General features: G+C 35.7%; 1 protein-coding gene across 2 annotated transcripts; it reads right to left on the minus strand.

The window, feature by feature from the left end:
- Positions 1-1,573: 1,573 nt before the first annotated feature.
- On the minus strand, positions 1,574-18,523 carry LOC149551980 (mitotic phosphoprotein N' end (MPPN) family protein). Of its 2 annotated transcripts, XM_089787472.1 has the most exons (5): positions 18,235-18,523; positions 18,062-18,137; positions 17,235-17,975; positions 16,380-16,491; positions 1,574-2,296 (listed from the first exon to the last, which is right to left on the minus strand). In XM_089787472.1, exons 3-5 carry the CDS (start codon positions 17,960-17,962, stop codon positions 1,991-1,993), a joined length of 1,146 nt encoding a protein of 381 aa, XP_089643598.1. In that variant the 5' UTR covers positions 17,963-17,975; positions 18,062-18,137; positions 18,235-18,523; the 3' UTR covers positions 1,574-1,990. The 2 variants fall into 2 exon arrangements, with proteins under 2 accessions (XP_089643598.1, XP_089643599.1); XM_089787473.1 differs by lacking the exon at positions 18,062-18,137 and having other exon boundaries at positions 18,235-18,444.
- Positions 18,524-20,077: the final 1,554 nt, after the last annotated feature.

Genomic DNA, 20,077 nt, shown 5'->3' on the forward strand with positions numbered 1-20,077 from the left:
AGTCAAAAACAAATAAGGGGCCAACAAAAACTCCAACCCAAATATCCATACCAAGGACCCTAAAGATTTCCCTTTAGTACTGCCCTTGTGGGAGCAAAGAGTCATATCAAAAGAGGGCACATATTCTTAAGTTCCTTAACCTTGATAGCAGTCCAACCCTCCTCCACTTTAGCATCAGCCTCCAACCAATTTGAAGAACCCAATACAAATCTACCAAAATCTTGAGAAAGATCATCTACAAAGAGAACATCCTCCTCCTCAAACATGCACTTAATACCTACAAGCTAAGTGTCACCATGAGTGCAACCAAAATTGACAGCCAACACACAATTGGAAGTAAACACTCAATGCATAACAAGAGCAGCTGGAAACATTCCTTTCTAAAAGGAAAGTTACAACACTATTGGCATTCAATAGTATCATTTATTTTAAGTAGCCCTCATCTATTTAGTATTTCAATTTTTTGGTCTTTGATAGGGCCAATAATGTAAGCCATCCAAAGGTTTGATGTGCACTTATATGTCAATGTTTCTAGTTTTCTTGGATCATCTCATGTCAATAAACTCTCATAGAAATAAATTGATGATCCTAGACACCACACTTTCTTATCAATGTTCACAAGTACTGCAATTTTCAACAAGTCAAAAATACCGAACTTCTTGCAGATCCATTTGACTCAAACATATCATAAACATTTCCTAATGGATACTATTATATTTCTAATAAAATATTTTAGTGGCACTTCAAACCTTGTGAGTGTTTACTAAACATTTACAAGAGGCGTGATCTAAATACACAATAAATGAGTTGCTGTAAGTATCTAAACTTGGATACAAACAATCAAGCCATTCTCACTTGGGAAAAATCCCAATTAGATAGTAAGAAACGGACTTTTAATATATTCAGTAATAAGCAAAATATGTTGATACTAACACCATATGAAGTTGGGTGTAATCTTCAATAATGAGGAAGTGCACTGTGATTAAATTCCAAGCTTGGGAAATAATGATCCAACAACTTTTGTACCATACAAGTTTTTTGTTTTAGAAAACATAAAGATTCAGCATGTTCTTCATTTTTAAGTGACAGCAAAGAATAGGTTGGGCCATTTTAGAGTTAAGCTTTGACAAGAATTCCTTTATATTTCATTGCAATACCTTTTCAAATAAAAATTAAACCAACACCTTTATACCAAAAGGACAATCATCTTGAAAACAATAAGTCAAGATCTTTTTAGACATCAAAACAAAATATAGAATATGGCATCAGACAAGGAAGAGAATAAATAAAACTTTAGAATTGATTATTACAGTGTAACAACTTTTAATATAACGTTACAATCTCCTACACTGTCTACTGTTTACATAAACAGACTTGCAATGCTCTATCCTAATTATCATTAGAAACTTATACATGAATAGAGAAATTGAACCCTATGGAAGGGCCTATCCTGGACATTCCAAAACCTCAGATAAAAATCCATCTTTATAAATACATTATATTTTCTACATTTAAATTTCCTAATAAGTAAAATATTTACACAACTTTACAAAATTGTCACATGATCTCCATATGGGAGTAAAAGTGCTAATATGATCACTTATAAATTGAACATACATATAGCTGTGGCAAAGTCTCAATGATAGCATAGGGGCATAAAACAGTCAATACAACTAATACCAACAATCTGCTCTGAACATGGTAACTAAATATCCGTTAAATCGCAGCTTGTGAATGCAACAAATGCCAAATGCACTCTTTAAATGGGAAAATAATATCTAGCCATGAGTGGGCACATGTAAAATGCAGGATTTCTTTAGAAAGTGAACACCAAATCATGAATGAGCCAAAGTGTCAAATGCAAAATTTGACAAGGTAAAACAATACCAAATCATGAATGAGCGAAAACTTCCAAATGCAAATTTTAACTGGGAAAAATTATACCGAATCATGATTGACTTTATCATACCTTGTTATGTAAGCAAAATGTCTAAATTCCAAACATATAGTCAACTACTTTTGATATGGTTGACTTAGAAGGTGAAGCCATGGCACTCGTAGGATGTTGGGCTGTTTCTTTTGATTGAAGATAGTAAGGTCGAGAAATTGTCTTTGCAGATGAGTCTAATGCCAAAGTCCTCCCATGTGATTGGGGAGGCAATATCATGAAGCCATTACTAGATTTCTCACTTAAAGCCATTCGTTGATGAGTATCAGTGGGTTTCACACCTATAATCAATATCCCATTAATTTGTATTCCATTCTTTTGGAGGGCTTTTTGCGCATCATAGTGATTCTGCAAGTACAAAGGCAAATTGAACAAATAAAGATTAGAACTGCCAGCATTTAACCATTTGCATATATTACTGTGATCTATAATATGTCTCAAAACTAAAATGAAAAATAAATGAGAGGACAACACCTGCCATATATGAATAAAAGCTTGGATCCATGTCACATGAAAAAAAATTGTTAAAAACATTCTCATCATTCATCCCAACCATAGAGTTAATTTTAGCAATTTATACTGGCAAGTTGATTACTCCAAGAACTGTCCAAATCTGTTAGATTGCACATCGTTATTTCATGTTTAAAAAACATAGATAGATTTGCTTGACAAATATAGGTTTTGTAGGCCTGCTAAATTGGTTAAATATGAAATTTTAAGATAAAGAATTGACATAAACACTCATGATGGTTAAAATATAAGAATTCTTTATTAAATAGTAAAACAACACGGATGAATGAAAGTTCCTATAAGAGTAACAAGAATGTAAACGGAATTCATAACATTGAATGCAAACAGAGCACGACAAAACATCATCACTTCACCTAATTAAATAGCACCCACTAACCCACAGGTGAAAGGGAATTTACATTTGGTATACATCAAGAAGCATGTGCTCTCCAAAACAAGCACAGGTTGTTTTGGAAACACATTGCAACCACAGGTAACTTAAGAGACCCACTCATACTGCTAAAATAAAGCTTCAAGCTTGAAGAATTATTTTAATAATGGCCTCCGACAACAATGCTCTATCAACATTTCTCTGTTGATTATGAAACGCAAGCTTTTAAAATAGTGTGAGAACACACTCAAGGAGAATGACCGTACATATTTTCCATTTGTATAAATTTCATTATGACAGTTTGATATGTAATGAAATTTGAATCAGAACTTTGGGATAATGATTCATTAACTAGGACAAATGACCTTTGGCATTGTGTAAACATGAGTTCTTTTAAATTTTTAATACTTGTGGTTGCAATCTTATGTGCATAGTTCAGCATCAACTTACATATCTATGACCATCATGAATGGCCATAACAACTGTTCTTTAAAGATTAATAACCTCTCATTGAACCTCTGGAACTCCAATATGTCACCATGCTGACAGGAATCAGCAGATTTACAATCTCAAGTATATCTGAATTAAAAAAAGCAGGTGTGATCTAATAAATTGGCATTATTCTGAAGGGCTTAAAGAATTTTGCATTTCAGTCTTTTGATGAACAATGTATCCAAACAATTCAAAATACATTCAATTAGATATTGATTTTTACCATAAAATCAAACGCTAATATAATATGTTAACACTAATGCACCAAAACCAAATAATCTCTGGCAGGAGATAAAGAACCAGACTGTACATGAAAACCGAAGCCATAAGTAGGCATTCTGGCTTCTGCCCATATAACAACTGAATGTATAAAACTCAGCATGTGGATAATCACAGCCAGTCAATGGTCATCTTCATCCATTCGAGACATCATTCCTGGTTTCAAGGAATGACGGTAGAACATATATCTATCATAACAACAAAGGAGGTGTGCTATGATTTTGGATCATCAATAATTATTTTCCTATTGATCATGAAGTTATAATTCATCCCCCTTCACCCGTATTTGCAAAAGTTAATATGTAAAGCGTTCTAATTATCTCACAATGTTTTAGCAATAAAATCTGTCCCTTGTAGGAAACTCTGTGTGTGGCTTTTGCATTTATATCAACCTACACAACTTAAAGCCAGGCCCGTTCATTCTCTCAGCAAATTGTTCCATGTTACAACTAGCAGCTGTCCCTTGGATCCATATCCTTTGCAGTAGAAAATTTAAGTAGCCACTTAATTTCTTTTCTATATATTTTGCACATAGGACCTTCACATTTGCACAAATTTTGATCCAACACTGAGCTTCTGACATGCATAAGACAAAGAGGCAAATTGATAACTTTTCAATTGTAATAAAAAAATCACTAAATTCCTATATTTCTCATGTGTTTCTTTCAACATTTATCGATGCAATAGAATCTGGCATTTGATCACTGCACAGCACAACAATGGTGCTGTATGCTGCATGACATTATCACCAGACTCACTACAAGCTTCATGACCTTCCCAAGCATACATGGTCAAACTCCTCTTATTCTATGCTAAATAACTCGGATAGTGCCCTCGCTGGCCCATGCAGCTATTTAACAGAGTTTATAAAATCCAGTAAAATAAAAAGAAATGAACTGTTAAAAGTAAGAGGGTTGTATTTCTTCTAACTATGATGATGTCACTTTATCTCCCACAGCTTGTATGTTAAGGTATCATTGGCAGACTCTGAATGACCATTAGGCGGAGAAATCGCATAACACAGCTTGAATAGCTTGCACCATAAATCAGACTACTTGGATACAGAGAGTACATAACACAACTTTCTCTTGCAATTCTGGCATAGCATTCTATTATTTTGCACTTTTTTTTGTCTAAGCAATATAAATATAGTTATGTGCCCCCTATCATTCTTTTATTGTTGAAGTTAAAAACACATCTAAATTTATTTTTAAGATATACTATTGAAATGTATTCATGCTGAATGACAGATAACAAAAAGCCATGGGTAATAGTAATTATTCATGGGACAGGCTAATGTCCAGAAAAAATGCACTAAAGACAAAACAAAGCTTTCTTTTTTTCCAGATTCAAAAACATAGTGATTTTTTCCAATTTTTTTGTTGTTTGTGACTACAAACTATGCAGATCATGAAGATCAAATACTGAAATTTTTTGAAACATCCATTATTTTTTTGATTTTTTGAAAATTGGTCAACTATACAGTTTGTAGGGAGGATAGCCGCGTCCATTATTCATGTGGAGAGTAACAAATAATAAGAAACAAAGTAATTCAGAAAAGTTATATTGATATCCAAAAATGACAAAGAGTAATTAAATGGGACTAAGAGTACAGCAATTTGCAATAGAAAGCTCAAAAGGCCCCACAAAAAAGGATGAATAAAAACAAATAAAATTCTAAACACCAGAGGACCACACCAACACAAGTGGTCAAGAAACTAGTACAAATAGCCAAAGGAAAACAATAATGCCAAATATCAAACACTAAAGAAAATTAGAGATTGTCAAATACCACTATTTGGGCCAAAAAAGGTGGTGACTGGTGCTATCCTCAATCATTGGGAAGGGACTGATACAAGATGCAACCATGCTCATTGAGAAGTGTCAAAGGAAGCTACTCTCCCTAGGATCACACCTAGCATACTAGGCTGAAGCAACCCCTGTACTAGCGAAATAGCTAGTAATATGCATTTTTCCTTGTGATTAGGTGGAGACGAGTAGATCTATGCCAGCAAGAAGCCAAACCACGTCATCAAACAAGACCACAATGCTCAGGGGGAACATTTTTGGTAAAAAGTTGTCAAACATGTTGTTTCACAGGTCTATTTGCATCTATGTGAGATATAGCAGTATCCAGAGGCCATTTAGAGCTGCCAATCTCCTGGATGTGCTAGAATAAGGCACATAGTATGATTAGATAAACAAAGATTACAAACTAACAGCTACATTCTGTAGCTAATAAATGGCCATAGCAGGAAGCAGTGTAACAGGAAATGCTGCATAAAAACAGATCATAGATTTCAGATTAATGCATTTTTTCTATTGAAGGAGACAGAATCTCCTAACATGGAGAATGGTATCAAGCACATCATTGCTTGCTATAACAGCACCTATATTTGGCTGTTTTCCTTTGCATACATGTTGCATCTAAATGCTTTGGTTGAAATACAATGTCTCATAGCCAAGTATGTTTTCCACCAAAGGGAACCCCTTAAGTTGGCAGACAAATAAACAGCAATTTGGTGCTTGCCGTGTAATGTTTCTTCAACCATTCATTTGCTTATTGTAGTACTCCAATGTCATGCGCCAAAACAATAATGTAAGAGTCTAACTCTTAACGACCACAAATACCTATTAGTTGAATAACAAGTTACAACTCTAGCAAGCCCTAATTTAGTGAGATATTATGCAACTCAGATTTAAATTACTGTTAATAAATCAACAATTCATTACACTACAATCAACAATGGCACCATAGTTCCCACTCTATTCCTATATCAAAGTCTGAGATGCCACAAAACTTGTCTACCACAAGTCAGTGTGTTGGTGGCCGAACAGTGGGTATACAGTATACCAATAAATACGTCCAAAAGTCCAACAAATAAAAAGGAAGAGTGGGGAAAGGATGAAAGGCATGACATTATTAAGTCTGAAAGTCCAATGACCAAGTTAAGGTCAGACTTAGACTGGAAAGCATGCTTAGAAAAGGAACTCTGAAACTCCAATGACTGAAACACTTAGAAGGTTGAACATTCCTTCAAACTCAAAAACTTTAGGGATCTTATACAAACACTAGGAGAAAGAAGAAGTAGCACACAAAATGCAACCAAGGAAGATACAAAAAATAAGAAATGGGTGATTTGGTCCATTACCTAGATTGTTACAAAAATGGGGCATGATAAGAACATGCCACTCAAAATTTCTTGTCCTCAAGCAATGCGAATTCAGATATTCAAGCCCTCAAACATTTTCACAAACACCCTTTGTTGGTAGGTTCTTCCAATGATGTCATGTCCCCTTTCTTGGATTAAAATATTTTAAAATAATATTAAATATTAATTAAGTTGGGTCCAGTAATTTCTAATGTTTAGTGGAGGAATTGCAATTTGCTATTGTTTGTTTTACCAGAATGCATCAAACAAATATTTGGAGGTATATAGCTCATTCATGTTCTTGCTGCTATTCATTTTGAGTACCATTAATGGATGATAGAAGACTTGTTAGCCACACCATTGCTGCTAAGTTTAGTCATACTATACTCTGCAAAACATCGGAGAGGTGTTTGAGAATTCAAGGAGATTGCAACAGTTGTAAGGAATTAAATCTATCATTCTTTGATACTAGAGTTTGTTGTAATTTAATCTATCATATCATCAGACAGCCACATCCCTCTGCATCATTGCTAGTTGTTACAGGCTTCTATGAGTTTTTTGAATAAAAGAGAAACAGAAAATATTGTTGTGGTTGATTTCAAGGGAGAAACAGGGTTACTATCATTTCTGAAATGTCTGAGGCAGCAGGCCAAACCATGGATCACGCCATATTGTATTTACAAAAATGCCTAACCAGGTCATACAGTTGTATCAAGTCATACAAAATACTTGTGAGTGCAAAAAAAAAAAAGATTGATATAAAATCGATTTTGGAATTGCAAAATTCTGATCAGCTTTCACCATATTTGCAATAACTAAAATATCTTATTTGAGGGTTTCATTGAGTTTCCCAACCTCCTCAGATTTCATCAGCAAGTTTTGATTTTTAATATTTTTCTATAAACTAGGGTTTGAAATTGGTGATCAGTTGAGCATTTGCTATTTAGTTTCAATTAATTTCATAAAAAACAAAAAAATTGCATAATTTTGCAATGGGAACAATAAAGGATCCTCCATCAAATATCTCCAAGCTTAACTTTGATGGACCATCAAGAGAATCCACAATAAGGCAGGTGCCGGTTACAACTAAGGGATGGGAAAGGCCCATTCGTAGGAACCTTTCCAATACTAAACCCAAGAGGAACTACAAATGCAGCAACTGCAATAAGCCTTGGCAAAGGTTTCAATTTGGCAATCTCATTGGGAAAGGATTTAATCTGGAAGGAGATGTCAATCTTACAATCAACAGAATGCCAAAAAGAGTCAGTTTGAGAGAGAAGCTTCAGAAAATCTGATCTAAGGCATGTAATTTAATCTCTTCCAAAGTTATCAAATTTAAGGGAATGATAGGAAGAGCTAAAAAACCAATAGATTGTCTTGCCAACATCAAGGCAGATTTAGACCTCATTATCCTAATCAGCAACACAAATCCCAATGAATGGGATAGCTTAAATGATATCTTCCATGCATTCACTATAGAATCATGAAAGTCATCATACTCTACTTTTGAGGATAAATTGATTAACAAATTGGTATTCAAATGAGTTTATTGAGACTCACGTTTCTCCATAGGTGTAATCTCATTTTTAATCATTGGAGTCTTTTTCTTTTGTAATTACTTATTTATTAGAGTACACCATTGATGGAATGATATTGATAATAGGTGTACCATACTGAATGACAAAGTTGAGAATATCACAGATCATCAATGCCTCATTATAAGTTCCTACTTCTACCTTCATGCTTTTCGGTTTGGCTATTTCTTCATGATTCTCACCTGCATCTTTTTATTTCTCAAGCTAAAATGCCTCATACAAGTGGCTATATGCAGAGACATATTGTTCTATGTGTTGATGTTTTATAGCTGTGAGAGAGAATATCTACCTGAGATGATATGTAGTGTTTTCTTGAGATTCATTTGCTGTTATTTATATGAAGAGACATGCGACATGCGAAGAGACACATGTTTGAAAATATGAAAAGATATGCAACATGCGAAGAGACATACATTTGGAAATATGAAGACACTCGCATTGGAAAATGAAGAGACTTTCAGTTATGATATGAAGAGTCTCTCAATTCAAGATATATATGATTGTTTTGTGTGATGAGTATTGTATTCAATTAGACGCATTGTACTCAAACCTCTATTATTTAATAAAAGAGAGATAATTTTGGTGTGGTTGGGTTTTTCCCCTCGAATTGGGGGGAATTTACCAGGAGAAATTGTTTTCTCTCTGTGTCTTATTGTTCTTCATTTTGTTTATTGTTGTTTATCTTTATTTCTGGGCAAAACATTAACATGGCATCAGAGCAGGTTGGATAACAATAAATAAGGGTATTCAAATTTAGGCAGTTTTCAAGATTGATTGGGGGCTGTATCAGATTGTTATGTAATCGTTTGAAGGAAAGATATCTGATTGCAGGTGATTGCAGTTAACAGGGAGTGTGTCTCTTGGGGGATGAGACACCTTCATTTTCCTATGCTTGGTTTTGATATTTCTTTTGGAAGTTGGGAGCTACTGGCTTTCAGTTCAGAATTAATTCTGAGGATGAAACCATTCCAGTTGAAGGTCTTGTAGATCTGTGCAGGTCAGAATTAATTTGATACTTATTTGCTAGCGATGTAATTAATTAGTATATAGTAAAAAGTTATTAAGAGCTGATTGCTTTATTTATTACTGAGCATTATGACCAGGATCGGTTCTTATCTATGTTCCAAGGAATTTCCAAGATGGGGACATGTTTCCGGTATGGGGACAGATCAAAGCCAAAATTTAGGAGACAGGACGTCAGGGTAGAGCTAATAAAAAAATAGGAGAATTTTGATATATAGAGTGAGAATTCAAATATGCATATCATAACATTGATAAACCATTCACTATAGACACTTAAGAGGCTCAATACATAGCAAATTTACAAAATTCAAATAATTTCATTGTAAAAATATGGTGTACATATAGCAAAAATGCCCAAAGGCTTAAGTTTCATGCATGAAATGACATAAAATATTGAAATGTAAACAATGGACATTCTATTATAACTAAAATACTTAACAATGAACAATAGCATAGAAGTATTAACTCCATAATCAGCTGTCCATAATAATATTAATATGTCAAAACTATAACTAAACCACTAAACAGTATACATACAAGCTCGCAACAATATATAGCTGTCTATAATCAATAGGTGGTATGTCTAAGAGTCTAAATTTGATGCCATAACCTCCTCTTTCAACTATTGTTCACTCCTTGACTAGTTGCTCCTCTTCCTGCTCTTCTCGTTTGCAAATGTGAAAATGAATTTCTTTTTCATTTTTTGGCTATTTTATGCTTAGATTAGGTTTTGGTATTGTTAAATGTGGTTTGGATGTCTTTGGGGACAACCCAAACTTGCTTTTTAAATTTAGTGTCTTATTTTTGACATTGACAGTCCAAAAATGGCTGAACCATAGGGGACAGCTAGAAGTCCCCAAGACGGGTACGGAGCTTCTAGCTGTCCCCCCGTACCCTGCTGCTCTCAAAGTGCCATTACATCCCCTTTTTCGGGAAAAGAAAACAAATTTGGGGATGGGAAATTCCTGTGCCCAAACTATCCCCAAGACAGGAGCGGGGGAAATTCGGCAAGGGACGCGTCCCATGGAGCAGAGGTTCTTATTTGAGGGGATTGTCATAAGTTTGAAATATATTGAGTAAAATATCAAATCAGTCTTAAAAACTCAAAGTTGATTTTTAATCGATTAGGCTATCTCCTATGGGATCCTCCACCAAGAAGTGTCCTGTTCAAATAGAGAAAAAAAAACAGGGGTTCACACTGTCAGGAAATGTGGTTGGTAATGCTTCAAGTTTTATTTTATCTTATCTTCAGGGGGGGGGTGGGGTGGCCGCCGATGTAGAGCACTGAGAAGATGGGCAAGAGACACAGAGCTGCTTGCAACCGAGCTTCCAAGACACCAGTCTACTTTCAGTAGCACCACAATCCGGCCCTTCTCTGATGTCCTGTTCAGGTAGGAGAAACCTGTTCACAAATGCACAACGTGCAGCTTCCGGTGCACAGCGATGGACAGCAAGCACTGCTAGCCTGCTCCCCATGGCGAACTGGCAGTAAAAGACCACCTTCCAAGGCTCCACAAATATGGCAACGATGACCACAAGAGCCATAGGAAAGCCTTTCAAACGCCCATCACAACAGGTGATGAAATCAAATCGAAATTGGGGAAAAATGAAATGAAAAGTCTTTGCAGAGTTTTTCTGGTCATAAAATATTTGATCTGATATGGGACTTATTTGTCTGTGCTTGTAGGAAAGCTGCAACTCTTGTTGGGTAACTGCCAACAAACATTTAATACAACATTGTTTCCCTTCGACACCAGGTATTCCTTCTGGACTGCCTCTCCATTCAGCTGCCCTGTAGCGGTATGAATTGTATTTAGTTTTTTTATTGATACATCACTATCTCTGTTTTTATTGAAGTTTTTGCAATTCAAACATAAGATTATCCTAGCTTTGATAATTAATGGAGATAGAGATTAAACAATCCGCCCGTGAAGTCCCATGTCAAAAGGGGGGCATTAAAACATTTCAGAGAAAGATCATGAGTTCTGAATCATTACGCTTGCTTAGAGGACTGAAAATGAAGTCTTATCAAATATGCTGATCAAATATATAAATATAGACCTCTTAAAGTTTTAAAAACTTTAGACTTTGGAACAACATGGACCTCAGTTTGTTGATTTTTAATGTATTGCTGAAGCCGGTTGCCATGTGCCTAAGGATAACAGGGAATAATAATTGTAAAAAAATTTAAAAGGCAAAAGTTGCCTTCCTAAGCATTACAGCCTTCAAGCTTGACTATTGGCAATATCCTCTTCTAGAATACTACAGTTACAGGGGCTCAGATCGGATTGAAGACGAATTACATTCAAAACGGCTCTTCTGAGTTCATGGTTAACAGACGTGCAGTTGCATCAAGAAGGTCTGGTTCTCTCTTAGAAGTCAAAATGAACTATATTAAACATTTAGCATAGGCAGATAGTTGCAGAGACGTTTTACAACTTCTGTAGACATGAATATTGTGCAATCTTTTCTAAACATGTTTCTCATTTTTTTAATGAAGAGCAAATCATTATTTGAGATGTTCGTCTTGTCTAAGAACCATATGGAAACATCACAATGAATTGAGTTGGTCAATTCCTATAAATGTTATTTATCATCATAGTGGGGTAGTAACATCTTAGTTATTTTATTTATCATTGTAAGGAGGTAGTAACAAACTGGTGCTATTTAGATATTGTGACTGAGAGCCACACCAAACTGAAGGAAGCAAACAAAACTTTTCTTGTTGGTTTCTTCAGAATTGAGAAATGTTTGGGCTGGGAATCACTGATTCTTGAGACACTACTGCATCTCTCTGTCGTATACATCAGAAAACATTGCTTCATTGTCTAGGCAACTTGCCTGCTGCTGCATCAATTAAACAATAAAACTGATATGAATTCAAGCAACTGTGACATAGCTGCATTTTTAATAATTGATGCCACATTATTTGTGAGATCTGTTGATGTTCCTGAATTTCTCGGGCTGCTGTTCCTATTTTGGATGTATCTGGAAATCTGAATATTTAGATGTAAAGATCAGGAAAGTACAATTGGTGAATTGTGAGGAAATATGGCATTAAAGAGATAAGTATTTTATGTTTGCATTTGTGAATGATGTTCATGAATAATTCAATAAATAATATTGAGAATAATGAATCATGTATGCCTTAAGCATTGGTCCGCATATTTCTCTTCAGATTAGTTTCATTCTTTGAATTATTGCTAATCTATCTAAATGCAAGATGGATCGAGGAGCAAAAGGATGATGATTTAATGATCCAAAATTGCATAAGGAATTCAAAGGAGGAAGAGCTTAAGACATCCAGTGAGGAAGTCATGCAAGCTGTAGAAATGAACAATCATCAGGACTTTGTTTGCAGCCATGAGACTGAATTGATGGCACATAACTTCGTAGAAGAGGAGGAACCTACAAAGTGTATTTGCATTTAGTTTCTTCGAAAAGGAAGAAATGATAGTTAGAGGGAGATTCTTCAGCTGCAGAGAACAGATTTGCATAGTCAATCTGAATTTGAAATCGGTAGCTCTAGAATGGATGATCTAGAATGAGATCAAGGAAGACAGTTCAGGAATAGAGTACGTTAGAAGTTCTAAAGGTGCGTGTAGAACACCATTCCTCTTAAACAAGAATTGCAGGCAACCTTGTACAAGGAGGTTGGGAGCTTGATCCAAGTGCTTGAAGATTCAGAGGGAGCTTGTGTAGCAGAGGGAGAGTACGAAGTCCTTTGCAGAGGATCAGCAAGCTCATGTAACAGTGTGACTGCAAAAGCTCCTTGCTTGGTCAAACATTAGAGACAATTAATTCATTGTGATGCTGGCACTGTTGAGAGGGAGTCTCAAGATTTAGTTGTTCTTATTATGTACTATAATGAGTTCTTCTTTGTGAGGGAGATGTTTGAGGTGCAATCCCTTGTTAATGAATTATTCTCTAAGAAGAAAAAGTTTGAAGTGCAATCTCTTGTTAATGAGTTCTTCTCTGTGAGAAAAAAGTTCGAGGTGCAATCCCTTATTAATGAGTTCTTCTTTGTGAGAAAGAAGTTCGAGGTGCAATCCCTTTTTAATGAGTTCTTCTCTATGAAGGAGAAGTTCGAGGTGCAATCCTTTGTTAATGAGTTCTTCTCTGAGAGGGAGAAGTTCAAGGTGCAATCCCTTGTTAATGAGTTCTTCTCTATGAGAAAAGTCTGAGGTGAAATCCCTTGTTAATGAGTTCTTCTCTACAAGAGGAGTTCGAGGTGAAATCCCTTGCTCCACACTCTGCAAGTAGGCATGGTGGAAGTCATGTGTGAGACTCCATGACTTGTTTTGTTTTATTTCACCCTCTGGGAGAAGCCATGGTGAATGCCATGCTCAAATGACAATTTTATGTCAAGAACACCGATTATGAGATTTTGTTACTGATTTTTGTCAAAGCTTCTTATGTTTCTCATGTTAGAGATGGCAAGACATAAATATTCTATCCCTTGCTAAGAGGGAGTGTTGAAGTTTTATAGTTGTGCGAGAGAATATCTACCTAAGATGATATTTCGTAGTTTCTTGAGATTCATCTGCTGTTCTTTATATGAAGAGACATGTGACAAGCAAAGAGACACATGTTTGGAAATATGAAAAGATATGCAACATGCAAAGAGACATGAGTTTGGAAATATGAAGAGACTTGCATTTGGAAAATGAAGATTCTTTTGGTTATAACATGTAGAGTCTCTCAAGTCAACATATATATGATTGCTTTGTGCGATGAGTATTGTATTCAGCTAGAAGCATTGAATACAGACCTCTATTATTTGAGAAAAGAGATATATTTTTGGTGTGGCTGGGTTTTTCCCCTCGAGTTGGAGGCCCAAGATAAATTGTTGTGTCCCATTGCTCTTCATTTTGTTTATTGTTGTTTATCTTTATTTCTAGGCAAAATATTAACTCTATGGGATCATTTTCAAAATGAGAATCTAAAAAATATTCCATAAAGAAAATAAAGACTCTCTAGTGATGGTGTATGCAATAATGGGCAATATGGGCATAGGATATATAGACTTATATGTGCAAGGGGTTCAGTTGATGAAATATTCACTAGTATTGTTACAACTCTGATAGTGAGTGAGGCTTTCTTTCTTGATAAAGTAGATGTATCTGTACTGCAAATATTCCCACCCATGATAAAACCATTTCTAAGGCCAAAGAGAAACAAAAGTATTACAATTGGACTGTAGAAGAAGCACCAACACAACATTCCAAGATCAACCTAATATTCCTTCATGAACATTTCATTGTTGAACGGTCTCATAACAATAGCCTAACCTACTACACTAGGGATTGAATGTGAATATTGCAAGTGCAATAAGGAAGATTACAAATTTCAAACTCTAGTAGACCTTTGTTTCACTATGAGAACAGAACGCATCATCAAAATAAAAAGTGTAGGTCATTTTGCTCGGCAAGGACATCCTGCTTGAATCCAGTAATCCTGTGACTAACCCTTGTAAATTGTCAGAAACAGTGTAAGTGCAAGCCTGTTACACACTTGTAGTCTATAGATACATTACTGAAAAAAAGAGGTGTTCTCCTGGCAAGAGAGGAGAAAAGCAGAAAACAAGGCTTGGAGTAAAAAATGAGTATGATGAAAGGAGTCGTTGCCAGTTATCAGAGCTCAGAAGAAACAGGACAATGATGGCAGCTCCTGTCTTGGAGATTATGCTCATATCCCACATAAAAGGATATGCACATTTTTGCATTCACAAATCTATAATCTGTATAAAAAAACAAGGGATGTGGTTCAATCAATGAAAGATAACACGATGGGCAATAGACTGGACGATAATAGTGGGAATGAGTTGGTTGTAATGGGAACTGATCGAGAAGTAAGATTAAACATCCATTTAAGCAGCATGTTGATGCCATGGGATACAATCACGGTGGAGGATTGCAGCTGACTATTTTATGCTTGAAGGTTAGACACTTTGAAAGTTAAATGCTCAAGTCATAGATGTGATCATGGTTCCATGGATTTTGGCATGACATGATTAAATATATAGGTATTTTATTATGATCATTGGTTTGTTTTCCTGATTTAGTTATGGTGGTATATCTTCTTGGTTGAAGGTCATGGTTATTTGGTTTCTTTAATATAAGGGCGGGCTCGACTGCTATCTCCTTCCGCCCGACTATTCTGAACCCCAGTGCCCGCCCCCAACCCCTACCTCTAATGGTACTAACCCCTACCTCTAATGGTACTATTGGATAAAGTGATAGACATGTGAATCAAATAAAGAACATATCGCGATATTCATTAGAGCATAAGCTGCTTGAATAGCTACAAATTGGATGACTTTTAGCAATTCGGCCTAGGAATCACTGGAGACCACCTTTGGATTTGTTTTATGTGTTTACAGTTTACACCCAACAAACTCATTACCTAGGGCACATGCATAGAATTTTAATTTGCTGCGGAACAAAGTTTTAATTGGTAAATTATCTTGTTTGGACATCATTGGCATTGTGGCTGTTACTCCCCTGCCTCATTGCAGCAAAACTCAATCATAATCACAGCAGATGGCTCCTCACAAGAACGTCTTGTTTTAATGTAGAATTATTTTAGACTTACAGTGGCAGTCAGCTATCATATTTATTTTGGGGTTTGGGGTCCCGATCATAGCCAAATAGAATTAGCAAAATCAATGGGCAATAACTTGCATTTAGGCTAGAAATTTCATCTTCAATATGGTTGAAACTAATCCCCGGCACAGGAAAATTGAACTGAAAAACTTACATAGTCGCCATACCAAAGACATGCATTACCTTTCAAACAGATTTACCTAAACCTCAAATTGCTTACGATGTGTATAAGTTTACTGCATTTATAAATTTCAGTACCATTTCTTTCATCTGTTCCATACGAAAAAATATTATCAGGACATGACTACCAAACAGTACCTTTCAAAATATCAGAAACATGTGCACGTAACTGGAATCCGGAAAAAACAAAGATGGATAACTAACCTGATATAGAATATGCATCCAATTGGAGTCTCCTGGCCCTGGAATGTGTTTCAATATTATGCCACATTTTTCAAATTCCCTCAACACTAGATTAGTATCGCTTGGACTGAAGCTGTCAAAAAACAACAAACAAGAATTAACAGGCAACAAAAAAAAGATGTTGCTAAAGAGGCAACAAAAAAACATTCAGAGAAAAGTTGACCTTGAGAAAACATGCTTAACCCTGTACAATGTAATAAACACCCAATTTTCAACAGATATAATCAACACTTCGGAGTCTCGCACCATATATACAAAATGTATAATATAAAAAGGAAAAAATTAAATGGGAGAAAATCTAATGCAAAGCGAATCTGGCAACAAATATCCCATCTCATTACACTGCTTTTACATAGCGTCATTCCATAAAATTGCATTTTTCAAAATACGAAAATTACCAAATGTTTGTTTAGGAGATTGATATCGTTGAATAACATCTAGCTGCAATTACCTCCAGGTCATCGAATATTATTAAATAAAAACATTTCATTGTAGTCTGATATAAATATGACCTGAATGTTAATTAGGAGACTGGTACCACTGATAAGGGTCTAACAACACAGTGCACACTTTCCAGCACGGAAAGACACAGTGGGCATAACATTGCAACATGGTCTGATACGTACATTGCTCGAAGGTTTGATATGGAAGCTCGTATAGCTGAGTCATGTCTAACAAAAACTATCCTAGATCACAGAAGCAAATAATAACCAAAAAAGATACAAGAACATTCGTCCAATACATCATATTAACTGAAAAGGCAAGCTTGGAAAAAGTAAAACAGTACTTAGAGGAAAACTTGACAAGTTAACATACCCAAAAACAGTAACCCATTCTTCGTCGTCTGCGACTCTATCACTATAGCCACCATCCCTATGGATATCTGGTCTCACAATATCCCCCGAAGATGGAAGCGTAAGCAACCCACCAGACTGCCGCTCCTGCTGCTGCTGTTGCTGTTGAACCACTCCCGACATATTAATCACTCTCTCCCCTTTCTCTCCAGCCTCCCAGCTCCCCTCGTTCCCCAGAGGCCGCCAACTGGATATGCTAATCCCAGAAGCACGGTTTTGTGGAGCACCTTGATTACTAGATCCCACTGCATAATTTGGTACTGATTCTTGGGTTGTACTTGGTGTTTCAATGGAAGCATTCACCAGTCCTGACCTCAGACCGTTACCACTGTAGTTTCTAGTAGGTGTAAATGAGCCGCCTCCATTAGTACCGAAGAAAGACAAACTTGATCTGGATTGGTGTGATGGCCTGGACTCGGGAGAGGCCACAGTGTAATCCCATGAACCGACAGCCTCTGGAGAGGAATCAAGGCGCTCGTCCAGAGTAAAATTTGGCGGAGGGGGGGTATCAGTGCCACCAATGGAACTGTTTTCCCTCGATGGAGTGCCTGTTGCTGTTTGGGCGGGTGTACCGAATGCATTTCTCTGGGATATACTCCTTGAAATGGAAGAGGGTGTCGATAAATCTCTGCGAAACACCGATGATCTCCCAGACCTCGAAGTCCTCTGTACCGTACTTGTATTGTTCATTTTCTAGCAATTCCTGTTTCCAATCAAATATCTAAATATATGTTATTACCAAATCCTACCAAAAGATAAAGGAAGACAAAAGAGACTTTCTTTACGCACTCGTGACAAATAACTTGTGCAACTGTTGAGCCCTTTTAAACGAAGCCCGTCACGTATCTAATATGACAAGAGTGCTCTGCATTGAAATGCAGGGATGCAGCCATGGTTAATTTTAAAAGATGGAAAAACAATTTTAAATTAACAGACTTGAATTCAAAATTGCATATCTCTACCTGATTGTGAACTTGTTGATAAAAGTCTGGCCCTGAAAATGTTTACCCTTACGTCAGATTATTGATAACAGAGGACATGAATGGGTATTCCTCGCTGTCACTCTTGGTTCCAGTTTGAGTGAGCATCGTTCAAACTTACATCAAGAATTGTCCACAGAAAGGATTTAGAGGGAAACTCGAATGTTTCGAAAAAAATTAAAAATTAAAAACCCTAGATGTGAAAAAATCCTTCCGAATGTCTCGATGGAAACTTGTTCTGAGCGGGTAATTTCCTGTTTTTTTTTACCGTAGTGAATTAATTGAGACGTTTAAATAGATGAAGGACTTTTAATGACTTCCAACGACCAGAAGAGAAGATGAGGAGATAACAAATGTTGGAATTTTTTAAATAATATTGAATTTGTTTTGGTTGTGGATTTCAAGTTGAAACTACTTGTCCTACAATCTTGTAAATTTTAGTTTGACCATTCATATTAGATATTCTTGTATGGTGCATATTCTTTGATAAAATGTAATTAAATTTCTATTGTTCTTTAGTGCAAGAGACATTTCTTTGGATATTGTCAAAATCCCAGTTTGGCATTTCACATGATGAAATCTAATGGTCAATTGTGTAATTATAATTTTGGGCATTCCTTTTATTGTGGATATTAAATAGTTTTTATCATTATGTTTTCACATGGAATTAAATTCTTTGACATAATATTTATTTTTCCTACCAAGTCGTTTTGTCCACATGGCATTCTTGAATTTTTCTAACACTCACTTTTTAATCTTCTCATTAGTGTTCACACACTCATGAAGATCTATGTTCCATATGTCCGTCCACTTTATATTTTGTTTCTTTCATTTTTTTTCTACATTTGAGCTCCTTTTCAACAATCATCTTTCGTCGTCAATGCTTATTCATATTTCCAACCTTTTTTAAGTAACTTTGCAAATGAATGATCGTTGAAGCCTTGATTGGAAACGTAGCAACTTCCACCAAGAGGATCTTGTAAGGGATTGTTGACTTGACCTTGAAGTTGCTAATGATTGGATTTTTTTTGAATTCTTTCTATTTGTCGTCCTTTGTGATTTCACATGTTATTTCTTGAAACCTCACACCCATAAAGAATGTTTGGTATTGCTAATTGGCCAAAGAGAGTCTTCTTAGTCTTCCAATCCTACAACTCAGCCTTCTTGTACCTATTCTAGAGAAGGTATGAGGTTTTCCATCCCCCTTGAATTCTTTTTGATCTACTCATCTTCCAATTGAGTCTATATTGGAAATAAATTCCTAGATATTTATACTACTCCACAATCTCCAAAAAGTTTCCTTTAGATATAAATGTAATCTTGTTATTTTTCCTTTTTTCAAAGAAAAGATCATGACTTTGGTCTTGGCATTGTTTACTTGCATCCCCACTTCTTGGCAAAAGATGTCCTCTCAAATTTGGGCAAATTTAGCAATAAAAATAAGGTCATCGATGTACAAAGGTAGTCTCACCACATAACCTACCAAATGTATGTCTTCTCCATTGGCCTTGTTTAACCAATTTTTAAGTTTATCAATGTATAGACCAACCAAAGTAGGGGATAAAGGCACCCTTGTTTAACTCCAATGTCACTTCCTGTAACGCCCCGCCATGTGCCCCAAAATAAATTAACCTAAAGTTTATCTAAGTTTGATAAACATTTTTTTAAAAATTATTAAGATAACATACAACAATAGTAATAGAATAGCGGAAGTAGTTAACATACACTCATACATCAACAACACATAAACAGGTTACAACTCTTTAAGGGTCCCATGACGTTGAATCGCATTTAAGTTTAATTAACACTAAATCCAATATATAAT

Source organism: Cupressus sempervirens, chromosome 6, assembly GCF_028749045.1.
Source record: "Cupressus sempervirens isolate cs-2001-9-10 chromosome 6, ASM2874904v1, whole genome shotgun sequence".
NCBI classification, from domain to species: Eukaryota; Viridiplantae; Streptophyta; class Pinopsida; order Cupressales; family Cupressaceae; genus Cupressus; species Cupressus sempervirens.